The sequence below is a fragment of the Aythya ferina genome (assembly GCF_964211825.1).
Source record: "Aythya ferina genome assembly, contig: HAP1_SCAFFOLD_88, whole genome shotgun sequence".
NCBI classification, from domain to species: Eukaryota; Metazoa; Chordata; class Aves; order Anseriformes; family Anatidae; genus Aythya; species Aythya ferina.
The window spans coordinates 517607-535572 of NW_028181427.1; the positions used below are offsets into that span (position 1 = coordinate 517607).

At 50.2% G+C, this 17966-nt stretch overlaps 1 protein-coding gene across 1 annotated transcript; it reads left to right on the forward strand.

Moving 5' to 3' along the window:
- Positions 1–15369: 15369 nt before the first annotated feature.
- Positions 15370–16293, forward strand: LOC311428512 (olfactory receptor 14C36-like; the record flags this gene model as incomplete). Its single annotated transcript, XM_084539925.1, has 1 exon — positions 15370–16293. One exon carries the CDS (start codon positions 15370–15372, stop codon positions 16291–16293), a length of 924 nt encoding a protein of 307 aa, XP_084396051.1.
- Positions 16294–17966: the final 1673 nt, after the last annotated feature.

The following is a 17966-nucleotide window of genomic DNA, read 5'->3' on the forward strand; positions in this document are numbered from 1 at the left end:
TAATCAGATGTGTGCTATGGGAGCACTGCAACCTGGATTACCTAATCCTGCTATGATACCAGAAGGGTGGAAATTACTAATTGTGGATCTCAAAGACTGCTTTTTTACAATTGCATTACATGACAATGATAAACAGAGGTTTGCTTTTACACTCCCTGCTATAAATCGTGAAGAAAATTCAGGAGACAAGCCCTTGGAAGTACTTAGGGTGGAAAATCACAGATTCTACTATTCAGCCTCAGAAACTTACCATCCAATCGAACATCACAACTCTCAATGATGCTCAAAAACTGCTGGGAGATTTACAATGGATTAGGCCAGTGGTCGGAATTCCAAATGAACTGTTGAATTCCCTTCGACCATTATTAAAAGGAACTGACCCTGCCGCAAAAGTGACATTATCAGAAAAACAGTCAGAAATATTACAACAAATTGCATCATTGATCACAACGCGTGTCACGCATCGACGCATACCTGACAGGCCACTGGATTTTACTGTTTTGTGTGGTCCACAACACTTGATGGGTGCTATCACACAGCAAAAAATAAAAACGGGGGAAAAGGAAATGGAAACTGTGGTATTGGAGTGGATAGCTCCCCCATTGCAACCCCGAAGAACAATTCAAGAAAAAATTGACACGCTGTCAGAATTAATAAAGAAAGGAAGAAATCGGATACTACAAATAGACGGAGTTCCGCCAAGTACAATCTGGGTACCAATAAAGCCAGGTGACTTGGAATGGTACATACAGAATTCTGAAAAACTACAAGCTGCATTATTACAGGATGGCGCCACAATAGTGGCAAAGACATTACAATCAACTATATTGTCATGGATGGAAAACCAAGCATGGATAACCCAGCCCAAGCGGTCGGATTCTCCGTTAGCAGATGCAGTAACTGTTTTCACGGACGCTGGGAAGCGCTCCAAGTCTGCTGCAATAACATGGAAAGACGAACAAGGCTGGCAACATCAAATCTTAAAGGGCCAGGACAACGATTCATTACAGACATTAGAGCTCTATGCGGTTGTATGGACATTTATAAAATGGAAAGATGCCCCTTTAAATGTAGTATCTGATTCTCTGTACGTAGTAGGTATAGCTAATCGCATAGAGGACTCTGCCTTAAGAGATGTAAAAAATGAACGCCTTGCAGAACTATTAACTAGCTTACAGCTTGCTATAGCGCAGAGAAGCAAATCCTATGCGGTGATACATATACGAAGTCACCAATGGGTGGAAGGACTGGGAGAAGGCAATGCTCGGCCGGATAAATTAGTTGCCGCTCCAGCCACTGAAGCGCCATTATCTCCCTTCTGCAGAGCTCGGGAGGCTCATGCTATTTTTCACCAGAATGCTAAGGGACTTGCGCGGGCTTACAAACTGTCTAGAGCTGATGCGCAAGCGATAGTAAAAGCTTGCCCAACGTGTAGTAATTATAACTCAGGGGTGGGACTCGGAGTCGGGACAAACCCAAGAGGGCTTAAAGCCAATGAAGTGTGGCAAGTGGATGTCACTCATGTTCCAGCATTTGGACGATTGAAATATCTGCATGTAACAATAGACACTTATAGTCACATGATCTGGGCTACACCGCAGCCTGGGGAAAAAGTTCGGAATGTACGACGTCATCTTGCCAGTTGCTTTGCAGTAATGGGAGTACCACAGACTATAAAGACTGATAATGGTCCAGCCTATGTTAGTGGGCCACTCAAGCGATTCATGGAACTATGGGACATTAAACATGTTACTGGTATTCCACATTCACCAACTGGTCAGGCTATTGTGGAAAGGGCTAATGGAACAGTTAAACAATATTTGGAAAGGTTTAAAGACATTATTGATGTTAGAGAAAGGGTGGACAAGACTCTATTTGTTCTGAATCATTTGTGTGTTTTTGGGGAAAATGACGAACCACCTGCAGCACGTCATTACACCAAGTCTGAAAATGATAATAAATGTGCTATGAGAGTATTGTACAGAGATATGAAAACAGGGCAATGGTTAGGGCCTGCTGATGTGATTTATGTGGGACGAGGTTATGTGTGTGTCTCTTCCCCTACAGGTCCGACCTGGGTGCCTAGTCGGTGTGTAAAGCCAGCCATCGAAGAAAGAAGAGGATGACAACGATCATGGCTGAAATAACAGAACAAGGGACTTTGATTATGCTATCAGTTATAATAATGGCTGGACATGGTAATGCCATCTTAGGGAAGATTGACCCTCAGCAGAATATGTGGGTCACCTGGGCTAATGAAACCGGACAAAGTTCATTTTGTCTGTTTCTTGCTTCTGCATCTGATCCTTTTAGAACATGCTTATTTGGGGTCCCAATAGGGGATCCAAAGGAACTGAGTGAAATGTTAGCACCATATTCTGCCAGTATTACTCTACTCAGTAGATCCCTTTCTGCAAATGTCTCGGATGGAGTAGTTGCTGCCCTGCAAGCTCTTAATAACTCACTGCCATGGGACCCTCAAGAACCGGATCTCCTGGGGTCTGTGGTAGTAGGGAATAGCAGTAGTAACTGGACACAAACATGCTTTGTACTCAATGAAGGGAAACAAAATAAAACGCACTGGACCAACATAACATCGAGGACCCTTGGATTTGAGGCCGATGGACATTACTGTGGATGGAACAACACCGGTAACATTAGTGTACCATTTGGGGCGTATGGAATAGGTGACACCAATTCGATCTGGTTTCAAAGTCAGGCCAAAGCTTTGCCACCTGGCATGTTTTTAATCTGTGGGGACCGTGCATGGCAAGGAATACCAGCTAGTGCTTTTGGAGGTCCGTGTTACCTAGGACGACTCACACTTTTCGCTCCAGATTTGCACTCGTGGCAGAACTCGACAGGGAGCAGAAGAATTAAACGAGAACTAAAAACTTTGGGTTCTGACTGTAATGATGGTGTACAACTGTGGGGTCCAGCAGGAAGATTCTTTGCTTCTTTAGTGCCTGGTGTGGGAACTGCACACGCTTTGACTAACATTAATAAACTTGCTTGTTGGGCTGTTAAACAATCAAATGTAACAACACAAGTTCTTTCTGAAATGTCGCAAGATATGGAGAGCATAAGACATGCTGTATTACAAAATAGGGCCGCTATTGATTTCTTATTATTAGCTCAAGGACATGGGTGTGAAGATGTAGAAGGAATGTGTTGCTTTAATCTCTCTGATCATGGGCAATCAATTCACAATCAATTGAAATGGCTAAGGGATCATACACAAAAAATTACGATACAGAATAATTGGTTTGATGATTGGCTTAAATCTGTCTTTGGAAATGTAGGGGGATGGGTTTTTTACTTAATCAAAGAGGGACTTCGCCTTTTGCTTATAATTGTATTGATTATAATTGCTGCGCGGGTAGTCTTTAGCTGCTTATCTAGGAAACTAGAACAAGTCACAGAGAAGGTGTTTATAGCCCAAAATAAAAACGGGGGAATTGTGGAGGAATGGTTAAGTGAAGTAGGCCATGTGAACATTGAACAGCTAGGAGGCCGCGAGCTAACAAAGTATCGAACACAGCTCAAATGAGCCTGAGAAAATACGTAAACGCGCCTGGGAAAGTACGTAAAATCTGGGAGGTTTCAGGGAGGTTTCAGGGAGGTTTCAGGGAGGTTTCAGGTACAAGAACATGATATCTGTTGGTGGTCTGGGAAAGTACTAACTGTGTTATTTCGGTGGGAAACTAGCTGATAGAATAGAGAAATGCACTAACCAATCATGAGCTTAGCTTTTGCAATATGTATGAGCTAATTATATTGAATTAGATAAAAGACGACTGAGCTATCCAATAAATCGAAGTTCACTGATCACTCATATTGAGCGTCTGTGTCTTCCTTCCGTCGACAACAAATGTCCTCGCAACACCTGAGATCCCTGAAAATGCCTGGATAACTGGGGAAGATGCCTGTGGGATGCAGAAATCTGCGTGGGTGTTCCAGAGACATGCTTGAACGCTGTGGGGAGACGTTTTGGAGCTCCAAGGTGACACTTCTGTGCCCCAGGGAGACACGTGCTTTCTGCAGGAAGGTGCATGGCTGCTGTGTGGAGATGCTTGGGTCTTCCAAGGATGATCCTGGTGCCCATGGAGATGCTTGGGTGCCCCCAGGTGATACTGTGGTGCCCCTTATTTTGCTCAAGGAGAAAAGACGGGGATCCAGAATGATGCTTGGACTTGATTTATATCTCCAAGCCAGTGTTTGGATTCCCTAGCAAGATGTTTGAGTCATACATAGGATATGCTTGTGTGGTCCAGGGAGGGACTCCAGAGAGGTCCTGGCATACTTCAGAGAGGTGCTTTTTGAACAATCGAGATGCTGCAAGAACTTGCTTGGGAGCTCTGGAGGGACGTCAGAGTACCTTGGGATGTGCTTGGGTTCCCTGGGGAGATGCTTCAGTAACGTTGCAGTGGGATGCCTGAGTGCTGTGGGGAGATGCATGGGTCCTCCAGGGAGATGCTTGGGTTCTTAGGGGTGATGGTTGGGTGCCTCAGGGAAATATCTGTGTTCCTGGGGAGATGCTTTGCAGGAGATCCCTACAGCACCCTGAGCACCCAAGGTTCAGGTTGAGGAACCCAGACATCTCGCTGGAGCACCCAAGCATCTTTGCAGGGCAACCAAGCATTCCAGAGCAGCAGCAATGTGCTGTGATGCCCTTGCATGATGCCTGACAGATAGAAGGTAAAGCTTAGGTGTCTTGGGAAGATGCTTGTCTACTCAAGTGCACTGCTTGTGTGCCTTTGGGAAAACCTCAGTGATTTCAAGAGGTGCTTGTGCGCCCTGGGGAGATGCTTGGGTGCCATGGAGGGTGCTCCAGGATGACGCTTGTATTCCCAGGAGAGATGTTTGCTTTCCCTAGCAAGGTATGTGGCTTCTCCAGGGAGGTGCCTGAATGCTCCTTGGAAAAAAATCATGTGCTTTGGGGAGGTGCTTGGGTCCACCTAGTAAGACAGGTTGGTAGTCTGGGGAGATGCTTGGGTGCTCCACGGAGATGCCTATCTGCTGCATGGAGAATCCTGGGTACCCTCGGGACGTGCTTGTGTGCCTAAGGGAGATGTTGGTGTGAACTAGGGCAAAGCTTTGCTTCTCCAGGATGGATCTTGTTGCACCTAGTGTTGTCATCTCAAATGTCTTCTGGGAAACCCAGCACCTTTCTGAACCACCAAAGGATCTCCCAAGCATGATTCCAAAGAACCCAAGCATTCCTTTGGAGATCCAAAGCATGTCTCCAAGGTGTGCTGCCTGGATCAGCCCTGAAGAACCTTGGAGGAGACAAGAGTTTCCCTGGGCACATCAGGCTCTTCAATAGGTTGCTCAGGAACCTCCCTGGAGCACCCTGGAACCTTCCTGGAGCAACCAAGGAGATCCTCCGAGACTCCAAGCGTCTTCCTGAGTCACCCCGGCATCTCAGCTGTGTACCCATTGAGGACAATTTCCGGGAACACAGAGATCTTCTTGCATTACCCAGGCATCTCCTTGCTGTACCCAAGCACCTCCCTTGGACGCACAAGCATGTTCATGGGGAACACAAGCATCTCACTGCAGTAGACCAGCATCACACTTAGCAGCAAGCATCTTGCTGGGGAAACCAAGCACCTCCCACAGGAACATAAGCATCCTCCTTGAGGAACCAAGCATCCTCTTGGACACAAAGCAAATTCCTTGGGACATCCAAAAATGTCCACTGGAAACACAAACTTTTTTCTTGAAAACGCTAGTACATGAACAAGACACACAAGCATCTACCTAGAGCACCCAAGCATATATCTGGAGCTCTAAAAAGTCTTCCTGGAACACACACAGCTATGTCCCTGAGGTACCAATCTTCTCCCCAGGGAACCCAAGCATCTTCCGGGTGGATCCATGCACCTCTGCACAGCACTCAAGCATCTCACTGGAGCTCTGAAGAATTTCCAGTGTGAACCCATCACCTCCTGATGCACTAAGATATCTCCCAAAGGCATACAAGCATTATTCTGAAAAACCCAGACATCTGAATAGAGAACCAAACCATTTCCTTGGAAGAACGGAACACCTCCCTTGGGAACATTCGAATAAACCCATGGGTGCCCAGGCGTCTGCATAGGTCACTCAAGTGTATGTTTCAAGCACCCAGGAATGACCCTCGAGCAGTGAAGCACCTCTCCGGAGAAACCATACATCACCCAGGGTCAAACAGTCGTCTCCCTGGGTACACAAGCATCTCCCTGGGGAATCCAAGCACCTTCCTGGAGGACCCAAGATGTTCCTTGGGGCCCATAAGCATTTTCCCATGGCACACAAGCACCTCCTGGGGCACACGAGCACTTCCCTTGGCACCTCCATTATCTGCTTATGCATCACAATTACATCCAGGGTCACCCAAGCGTCTCACAGGGGCAACCAAGCAGCTCTCTAAGGCACTCAACAGCACAATTGGAGCACTCCAGCACCTGTCTGAAGCACACAAACTGCTCTCTGCAGTACCCAACTGCCTCCTGGGGCATCCAAGTGTCCCCCAGGGGAACTGAGCATCTTCCTGGAGAGCCAGCGCTCCCCAGGGCTCCAAAATGTCACCTGGTGAACACAAGTATCTCATTGACTAAGATTTTAGGCACCTCTCTTAGCATGCAACAGCTTCCATGGGCTGCAAAAACACCTGTCAGGGTCATTCAAGTATGTCCCTGTGGGCACCCAGGCATCTCCCCAGGGGACTCAATCACCAAATTGCAGGAACCAAGCATCTCCCCGAAGCCCACCAGCATCTCCCTGGAGCCAAGCATCACACAAAAAGCACCCAAACATCTCCCTGGAGCACCCAAAATCCTCCCTGGAGAAACAAAGCTTTACCCTTGTGGTGTACTTGCCTGAAGTAACTAGGAAAATAAAACTAACATTCACATTTTTAAGAAAAAGGTACAGCATTGAAGAGGCTTTCAGGGTAGGGCATAACTGCATTACCTCAGCATTCCCTAGGCTCCCAACCTGAGATGCTATCGCGCTGGGGAAACTTGGCGTGCTAGCACTAAGGAACAGCACGGAGCATAGAGTGGAGTGGAGACACCACGGCTAGGCTCTGTAACCAGGTGGGGACTCAATTTATCTTGTGCACAAAGCTGCACTTTTTGCCACCCTGAGCCAAGGACCTGTCATGTTTTGACAAATGCTGTACCCTAGTGTACTTTTTGCTCATTATAATATCATTATAATACCAAAACACACCTCCATCCCAAAAGCTACCTGCCTCCAAGGTGCGACCACCCCTCACTGAGCATGCGCCCTGAGTTTCTTGGAGACTATTACTTTAAACGAAGACGGGAGAACTTCTCACCAATCATAACTAAGATATGCTTGACTAGAGCCACTCAAGCTCCACCTAAAAGATAGAAAATAATATTAATTGGCCCAAGACAGAGGGGATGGCAGGGAAGATACAACCGTCAGGGGAGATACCATCCCAAGGAAATACAACATCCTTAGGACCTCCTGACTCCTGGGATCAGTTGACGGGCTGAGCCTCTCTTCCCCCCTCATTGGGACGCCTTTGGGTGAGATCTGAATACTTGCTTACAAATCTCTCTAGAGTCTTTGTTCCTTTTAACGCGTTTATTTCTAGGCTGCACATCTGTAACACCTGTAACACCTGTAACACCTGTGTATTTCATGCATGATAGCTTGCTTTTGCAGACAGTCACTATCGCCAGCAATAAAGAACCTGATTATCTGTTGCTGTAATAAACCATATTTGATTGCACTGTGATAGCTCTCATTAAGTGCAACTAGGGTAAGAGTGGTTATCCGTGATAGTTCAGTGTTCTGAATCCAACCAGACCCCCAGACAGTTAATGTGTTGTCGGTGAATGTCTGACTGGAACCCCAGATGGTTAACGTGTTGTTGGTGAATGTCCGACTGGTTCAGTACCCTGAATCCGACCGGGCCCGTAATGCTTAATCAGCTACACCCCTTAACGCGACAACCCTGAATCAAACAAGCATCTCCCTTGGGCACGCAAGCACATCTCCTAGGGTACACAAGTGTCTCCAAATAGCACTCAAGCATTTCTATGCAGACACCAGGAAACTTTCAGGATCACAAATCCATCTTCCTGGGACGTCCAAGAAGCTCCCTGCATCACCCAGATGTCTCCTTGGAGAAACCAAGCATCTCCCTGCGCACCCAGGGAGCATCTGGGCAGAGCAGCCAAGAAGCCCAGGGAGCACCCAGATTGTTCTTGGGATAGCCAAGAACCTCCATGGAGCAAGAAAGCATCTCCTGAGGCACCCAGGCACCTCAGGGGTGCACAAAAGTGTCTCCAGCACGCACACCAGCACGTGTTTTGAGAACACCAGCATCTCACCGGGGAATGGTCCATGGAGCACCCAGCACACAAGTATGATCTCAGGGAACACAAGCAATGTCAGGAATGCAGCACCCAGGCACCCCCTTGGAACACAGGCATCCCCCTGGAGCAGAGGAATGTCCGAGGCTGAGCAGGGCCAGAGTTCCGCTGCAGCCTAAGCAGGGGCTGGAGCTCAGCAGCTGCTTGAGCAGGGGCTGTCTTTGAGCAGCCCCACAGCACAACAGGAACCAAGAAATGTTGTTGTAGACCTTCCTCCTAAGTGTGATATGAAGGTTATTGGGTGTCCTGGGAAGATATTTGGGCATCTTGGGGAGACGCTTGGTTGCTCCGGGAAGAGGCATGGGTTCTCCAGGGATACATTTTGATGTCAGGGGAGGTGTTTGGTTGCCCCGAGCAAGACAGTTGGATGCTCCAGGAAGGTGCTGGATTCCCAGGGGAATTGCTTGTCTGCTCCAAGAAGATGGGTGTTGTGCCCAGGAAGGTGCTTACACGTTCCACCGAGATGCTTAGGACCTGCAGGGAGATGCTTGAGGGACCAGGGGAGAACCTTGGGTGCAGGAGGGATATTCTTATGTGCCCTGGGGAGGGAGGTGCTTGTGTGCCCTGGGAATGTCCTTGGGCTCCCTAGGAAGATGCTCTTATTCCCCCTTGGGTGCCCCAGGAGGTGCTTGAGTAATGCAGAGAGCAGTTTGTGTCCTACAGGGACGTGCTGGAGTGCTGTTGAGTTCCCTGGGCTGGTGCTTGTTTGCCCTGTTGAGATGCTTGGGTGCTCCCAGGAGGTGGCTGATTGCTCCAGACTGGCGCTGGAGTGCTTGGCGGAGAGGTATGTTTCCTCAGGTGAGAAGCATTGGTTTACTGGGGACATGTTTGTGTACCCCTGGGAGGAGCTTGTGAACAACAGGGAGCTGCTGGGGGTCCCTAGGCAGGTGCTTGGATGCCCCTGGAGTTGCTTGTGTACCCTGGGGAGATGCTGTGGTGCATGAAGGAGATGCTTGGGTGCTCCAGAGACATGCCTGGGTGCCCACGTGTTGTGCTTTGTTGCACCAAATCAATGGAAATTTGAGTGCTCTGGGAATGTTCTTGAGTGCCTCTGGGAGAAGACTTTGGGATCCAGGAAGGGGCTCGGATGCCCTGAGGAGATGCCAGCATGCCCTGGGAAAATGCTTGGGTAGCCCAGGAAGATCCTTGGTCTTCAAGAGAGGTGCCTGGGCTCCCCAGGGAGATGTTGGGCTGTTCCAGGGAGGTGAATGGTTTCTCCAGGGAAGTGCTGGCTTCCATCCAGGAGATAATTGTGTGCTACAAGGATGTTCTTGGGTGTGTCATGGAGATGGCTGTGTGCCCATGAGTGATGCTACTGTTCCCCAGAGAGGTGCTCTGTTCCTCCAAGAAAGTTTTGGGGTGAAACGGGGGAGGTACATTGCCCTGGGTAAAACAATCATCTCCCTGGGTACAAAAACATCTCCCTGGAGAAAACAAGCACCTTCCTGGAGGACCAAGGAGTTCCTCAAGGTCTGTAAGCATTTTCCCATGGCACACAAGCACTTCTCTGGGGACCACCAGTACCTTCCTATGGTTCACAAGCACCTCTCTGGAGCAACCAAGCATCTCACAGGGACAGACAAGCACCTCCCTAAGGCACTGAAAAGCACATTTTGTGCACTCCAGCACCTCCCTGGAGGTGCACAAACCACCCTCTGCAGTACTCAAACATCTCATGGGGCGTTCACGTGACCCCAGAGGAATAGAGCATCTTCCTAAGAAGCCCAAAGATATTCTCAGGGGACCCAAGCTGCTTCTTCCCAGGGCATATAAGCATAACCCTGGGGCACAGGAAAAGCCTCCCCGGAGCACATACCTTTCTTCCCTCATAATAAAATGTTCTGCCCCTGTCACCCAAGCATCTCCCTGCGGCACAGAAGCACCTCCCTGGAACACCCAAGCACCTCACTGGAGCACTCAACAATCTCCCCACTGCACTCCTACATCTCAGTGGAGAACCCACGCATCTCCCATCTCCCCAGGGCTCCAAAACACCACCTGGGGCACACAAAGCTCTCACTGCAGATGGGAAGCACCTCCCTTGGCACCCAAGAGCTTCCGTGGGGTGCACAAGCACCTACCAGGGTCATTCAAGTACGACCATGAGGCACCCAGGCATCTCCCCAGGGGACACCAGCATTTTAGTGGGGCACTCATGAATTCCCTCTTAGCACTCAAGCATCTCACTCCAGATGCACTGACAAATTCTCCCAGACAACTGAAGAGTTGTTTACAAAAGTCAAGACCCTAACAAGAGCACTGAAACATCTCCCCAGGGCACAAAGGAACATCCTTCAAGCACCCAAATACCTCAAGCGTTTCCCCAGAGAATGCAAGCAGCTATACTGAGGAACAAATGAGGACTTGAGGACTCCACTATCAGTCCAGGGCACACAAGCACCTTTGGGGAAAAGAAGGCACCACCCTGGAGCACCCAAGCAGTTTATTGCAGCACCTGACTGTCTCCCTGGACACAAAAGGTTCTCCGTGGAGCACTCAGTCTTTAAGAACCAGGCTCCTGCCCTGGAGCATTCAAGCACCTCTGGGTGAACACAAGCACCTCTTTGGGCACCTAAGCATGTCCCCTGGAAAATCATGCTCCTCCTGATGTACTCAGACATTTCCCCAGGGATACTTAGTTCCTTGCTGACTCACCAAGCATCTCCCTGGAACACCCAAGGTCCACACTGGAGAAAGTTAGAATGGCCGTGGGGTCAACAAGCACCTCCATGGATGAGAGAATCAGACAAGTGTGGAGATGCTTGAGTTCCCTGGGAAATTCCTGCCTGCCTACGTGAGATGATTGTGGCACACAAGGAATTGCTAGAGCCTGCAGCAACCAAGCACCTCCAGGGGTCACAAAAGAAACACTCATGGGCACCCCACCATCTCCACAGGGCATGCATGAACATCCTTGGAGCTCCCAAGCACCTCCCTACAGCCATCAAATACCTCCCAGGAGAAGCCACACATCTTCCTGGGATAGCCAAGGATCTGCCTGGGTCACCCTCGAACCTCCATGGACTCCCTAAGCCCCTCAGTTGGGCACAACACATGTCTCTGGGGCACTCAGGCATCTCTTTGGATCATGCAAGCTTATGCAAAAGGTAGACAAGCATCTCCCAGGAGAAGCCAAGGACCTCCTTGGGGGTAACCAGGCATTTCCACAGGGCACCCAATCATCTTCCCAAGGGAAACAAGCACCTCGCTTGAGGCACCAAGCACCTCTGCACAACAAGCATCTCCCTGGAGAAATAAGTATTTCCCCCAGACACATCCCCATCGAGTACCCAGGCACCTTCCTGCAGCACCCAAACATCTCCCCGCGACATCCAAGCACCTCCCTGGAACACACAAGCAACATTTTTGAAACACCTAAGCATATCACTGGGGGACTTAGACTTCCTCTAAGCTCGGGATCAGTACATCCTGACCAGAGAGAGGTCAAGCAAGCTGTGTGGTAGACCTGTGTTGTGTTCACTTCCCCACATGCTGTTTCTTTCTTTATCATTTGGCACAAATGACCAGGTTTGGCACCCATCACTGCCCCCCCTACATCATCTCTTGGTGCATTGGAAAAGGTCCTTGACCAGATGAAATGGAAGGAGCAGGTCCTCTGCTTCAGCATACCTTTACACAAAATATCCAGGAGGATTTGGGAGCTTCTTGAAAACATCTTGATGGAATGGGAGACAGGGGAGCCCTGCAGGACCTCATGTTATAAACCAAGATGAGGTGCTCAGGAGTGTAAAAGGCAGGGATGAGAAGACAGAGGTGAGGCTACTGAGAGAGGGGACCAAGGCAAAGCAGAGGCCTTGAGGTGAGCAAACTTGGGCCTGTTGGTGGGCCTGCGTGGAGGAATCCAATGGAATATGGCCTTGCAGAGAGGAGTGGTACAAGGAGCAGCTTAATGCTTGAGGATCTTCTCTTTGAACCCAAGTGCTGTCCACCCAGACACAAATGAAGTCAAGAAAAAGTGGCAGGAGCCTGTCACGGATGAGGAAGGAGCTACTAACCAAAACCAGAGAGAAGAAGGAAGCAGTTAAACCACTGCATCTGGGTGCCTTCCATTATCATTGATGCTGACAGAGGTTCAGTGATTCAGTGTGGGAGATTTCCATTGGAAGTTATCTGCTCAGGGAACGTGAGGGGATCTTGGCCATGGACCCTGCTCCTGGCTTTACACAGGGTTCATGACCAGCTGCTGGAAGAATCCACATTGCATGTGTGTCTGTAGAGATATATATTTCCCCAGAAAATACCCTAGCATACAAAGAGCCCAACACATGTTGCCTCTGGTCCTGGCTTTGCTTGCTTCATAGTGTCATTGGGTGTTTCAGAGATGGTTCTCATGGTAATTGCCTGGGTAGGAAATTCCACTTAAGAAGTACCTCCCTTAGTGCCTCTGGAGTCCTAACACTCCTCACACTGTTATCTTGTGAGAGTCACCACCATCAGGGTGAGCCATCTGCACCTGACCATGAACAGCTGACAAAAGGGAGCTTCAGGGCAGGGGAGCCTTGGGAATCTCCAGCCTTTAGCTGACAGAAACCCCCTGAACATGGCAAGGAGCTGTGGCCAGTGCTGCACGTGGGGCAGAATACCTGCATCCGTCAGGGTAGGGTTGGACGTGAGCAGCTGAGGGGGGACCCTGAGGAGAAGTGCCTGGGTGCTACGAGGACACCATAGGAGCCAGTGGGACATGCTGACAGGGAGGAAGGCCGGCTCCTTACGGGGCTGCACTAGAGGCAGCGGGGGCCACCCAGGCCACTTGGGTTATCATCCTCCTCGACTCAGTGCTGCTGTGGCTACCTCTGGAGCAGTTTGTCCCAGGGTGTGGCTCCAGGTTTTGGAGGAGTGCAGAGGAACTCAAGAGAGTGGAGGGGAGGTCTGCCAGGCTTCAGTGGTCGAAGTTCTCCATCTGTGTGGGGAGGTTGAGAGACCTGGGCTTCTTTGGCCCTGTGGCATGGAGGCAGTAGAGGAGTAGACTGAAACTGGTTTCAGAGCACGTGGAGCTTTTCTTTCTAGTGGGAAAGAGTATAAGAAATATCAAGTGCATCAAGTGCAGCTTGGGGCACTGAGATTGGGTCTGAGGAGAAATCTTTTTTTTTGCACCTGTGGTGCTACAGGTCCCCCAGAAAAATTCTGGATAACCCCTTGGCTTTGTATTTCATGGAATTCCCAGGGCAGATGCAGAGACATCAGTCAAGGCAGGGAGGTGCTCAGGTGAGAGCAAGGTGGGGAAGCAAGGTAGATGTCAGAGGCCAGCAAGGAAGGAAAAAGTTGCACATGCATGGGATACCATAGAAGACCCTGTGGTGGTTATGGTCAGGGATATTTTGCAAGGTTGAAAGCCTTCAACAGAGCTAACAGCTTTGTGTGCTGGGCTCTGGCTTTAGTCTCTGTCATGGAGGCCTATGAGGAGACACCTTCTCCTTACAGCATCACAGTTTCATTGCCTCCTCATCCTCCTTGGGGAGCCTAGGAGATGTCCTCCTGTAGCCTTGTGCTTGGCATTGCCCATCCCCATATTGCACTGACCCAGGAAGAGCCCTAAACCCCACTGGAGGGACAGGATCTCCCTTCCCAGGGGCTGGAGTCAGGGTCTGACTGGCTCACATCAAGGTTTCCTCAGCCTCAGGTCCACGTTTCCTTGGCCTTGGTCTCCCTGTAATCACTGCCTGCACTTTTCTGCTCTAACAAGGCCATGGGGAGACTTTGTCAGTAATGTCCCTCAGTGGAATCATTAAGGCTGTGAGAGGCTTTGGAGTTTGCATCAGACTTGGACTACTTGAAAAGCTGCTTCAGCCACTTAGCTCCTCTGCCAGGGGCAGCAGGGCTGGGGGCACTGCCTGCAGCTGGCATGGGGGAAGGAGAGAGAAGTGGGAGAGAGGTTCAGGGCAGCCTGGGGGGGAAGGCAGAGGAGAGCTGGCAGGGAGAGAAATCATCAGAGCCACCTCCCCACGGTAGGTCTCTGGGTACAGGGCAATGCTTCGGCATGCCCTGCCAGGCTCTCCTGGAGCTGGCACAGCCCTCAGCCGATGGGAGCTGTCAGGAGTACAGTCAGTGTTGGAGTTGAAGGGCATGCAGGGCTTGTGTGCTGCAGGGTCAGCGTGCAGGGCCCGAGGGCTCCCTTCTCTTGGGGCTGGCTGCAGGCTGTGCAGCCGGGGGTGCAGGCAGGGGTGCCCAGGGCTGTGGTGCAGAGCAGGGTCCCTGCTGTGCCCCAGGGGCTGTGTGCCAGGGCAGGGCCTCTGCTGCCTGCCAGGCTCAGCACTCAGCCTGGCCAGGGAGCTGCCCAGGGGCTGCGGGGAGAAGCTGCGGGTGGAAGGAGCTCCCCCGGCATGGCAGGGCAGGGTCCTGCTGCTGCCCAGAGCCTGCTGCCAGGGACAGGCTGCTCACAGCCCCACACCTCCCCAGGGCACTGCACAGCAGAACTGCAAGGCAAGACCTACCTGAAGGCAGTGCACCTTCTACAATCTCTGCTTCCATTTTCCTACCTGTGTTGTGAGTGAGAGGGATGGTAATGGAGCTGTAGTATCTGTATAAGAAACTAAGGCTCCTGGAGCATTGCTGCTGCTCTGAGGCACCTCACACACCTTAGCCTACAGACAGTACCAACATCAGCTTTGTTGTTTTTTGAGGAATTATTTGACCTTCTCCTCATGACCTGCAAACTGGGAGATGTCCCTGGCCAGCAGACTTCTCAGATCACTCCAGGTTCCCTTCTAAGTGTTGCTGCAGACCAGGGCTGACTGCCGCAGAGCTCACAGCAGAGCACCCTGCTTGTTGTGGCACCCTCAGAGCAACAACCAGACATAAGACAAGGAGCAGCAGAAAGATCCTCCTGAAATGAATGAGGCAGTGTTTTGCTTTGTGGGGTGTTTCTTGAGATATGTAGTGGTCCAAAAGAAGTCCTTAAATTTTGCACTGTCATTTCTTCCTTTTGTCAGGCTCCCTTGCCCAAAGGTAGGAAATGTGTAACAGCAGCTCCATCACTGAGTTCCTCCTGCTGGCATTTGCAGACACACGGGAGCTGCAGCTCTTACAGTTCTGGCTCTTCCTGGGCATCTACCTGGCTGCCCTCCTGGGCAACGGCCTCATCATCACAGCCGTAGCCTGCGACCACCGCCTTCACACCCCCATGTACTTCTTCCTCCTCAACCTCGCCCTCCTCGACCTGGGTGGCATCTCCACCTCTGTTCCCAAAGCCATGGCCAATGCCCTCTGGAACATGAGGACCATTTCCTATGCAGGATGTGTGGCACAGCTCTTTCTGCTACTCTTTTTCCTTCTAGCAGAGTTTTCTCTTCTCGCCATCATGGCCTATGATCGCTACGTTGCCATCTGCCAGCCCCTGCACTACGGGACCCTCCTGGGCAGCAGAGCCTGTGCCACCATGGCAGCAGCTGCCTGGGGCAGTGGCTTTCTCAACGCTGTGCTGCACACTGCCAATACATTTTCAATACCTCTTGACCAAAGCAATGCCCGGGACCTCTTCTGTGAAATCCCCCAGATCCTCAAGCTCTCCTGCTCAGACTCCTACATAAGGGAAGCTGGGATGATTGTGCTTACTGCTTTTCTAATGTTGGGGTGTTTTATTTTCATTGCTCTGTCCTATGTGCAGATCTTCAGAGTTGTGCTGAGGCTCCCCTCACTGCAAGGACGGCACAAAGCCTTTTCCACGTGCCTCCCTCACCTGATCATTGTCTCACTGTTTGTCAGCACAGTCATGTTTGCTCACCTGAAGCCCCCCTCCATCTCTTCTCCTTCCCTGGACCTGGCGCTGGCAGTTCTGTACTCGGTGGTGCCTCCAGCAGTGAACCCCCTCATCTACAGCATGAGGAACCAGGACCTCAAGGATGTAATGTGGAAACTGATGACTGGGTGTATTTCATAAGCCATAAGCTTACTGCATTTTTCTGAAAATTGCTCATAATGTTACTCATGATAGGCCAAGCCTGGTTTCTATTCTTGTCTTGCGGTATTTTTTTCCCAGTTTATTAGAATTGTTGTTTACCATTAAACCTCACTATTCATTGTGCCTGTGTATTTAAACCCATTTCACCCAATTATAATGACTCTCACTCACCAAGGTGATTGGCTCCAGGGCAGACACCTTCTGCATAGGAGCAGGGGAACTGCGGTGTGCAGGGGTTTCCCTTCAGTACTGCCCCCCTCTGTAGTTTGAAGACAGCCCTTCAGGAGCCAATTGGGAGACCCTAGGGAGCATGAGCAACCAGAAATGCTGTGCACAGAGCAGGCAAACAAGACATTAGGTACCAGTCAGGGCATGTTGTGGCAGTCTGTGTGGCAGTTCATGCAGGCAGGGTGCTGCAGTGAGTTCCTGTGACAGACCGCTCAGGGCAAACAGCAGAAGGCCACCTCCACACTTTCCAGAAAGGAGGTGGGGACCCAAACTGAACTTCCAAAAAAGTACACAGCTGTCCAGGTGTCAGGCTGCAGGGAGTGCCAAAGCTTTACACCACCGTTGGACAGCTGCAGAGACAGCAATTGCGTAAGATATGAGCAGGTGGAAGACCTGCTCTGCATGGTAGCTGAGCTATGAAAAGAGGTTATAAAACTTATGAACATCTAGGATTCAGAGAGGGAGATAGACTGTTGATGCCTAACTCTGGCCTCTGTGGAACAAGAACAGGCACCAGGAATTTCCCAACTCAAAGGGAATGAAGTATCCATCCCTCAGCAGACACAAGGCAGAAGGATATGAATGAAAGGAAACAAGTCCAGGCTCGAGGTGGCTGGTAAAATCCTCCTTCACCCATATCACCCTATCAGGTAGACCTGAACAACAGATATAAGGCCCTGGAGGCTAAAAGGCAATCGATGGATGGAGAAGGCTACAATCCCCCTCCACCAGATATATTGCTAGGGTTGGAAAGGCCAACCCCCTCTATAGTGACCACAGACAGGAGGAAGAAAAGGAGAGTTTTAGTTGTGGGTGATTCAACAATCAACGAAACAGAGGGTCCAATATGTAGAAGGTACCCTCCTCTAAGGGAAGTCTGCTGCCTTCCTGGGGCCCGGGTTAAGGACATCACAAGGAGATGACAAGGAGACATCATTAGGAGATGACAACACCAATGAATTATTCTTTGCAGAACTAAGAGATGCCTCGAGATCAACTCCCCTTGTCCTTATGGGGGACTTCAACTTGCGAGACGTCAACTGGGATCACCACACGGCTGACACGAGTAAGTCCAGGAGGTTCATAAAGCACCTAGATGATAACTTCTTGGTTCAGGTGCTAAGGGAACCAACTAGGAAAGGTGCCCTCCTTGATCTGTTGCTGGAAAACAGAGAGGGTCTTGTGGGAGACGTGGCAATTGGCGGCTGTCTCGGTCATAGTGACCATGAAGTAGTTGAGTTTAGAATTTATGGTGAGAGAAGGAAAACTGCCACCAAAACTTCAGCCCTGGATATGGGGAAAGCAGACTTGAGGCTGCTCAGGGAACTAGTCAGCAAGGTCCCCTGGGAAGGTGCTTTTGAAGGTATAGGTGTCCATCAGTGCTGGTCAGTCTTTAAGCACTGCCTCCTAAAAGCACAAGATCA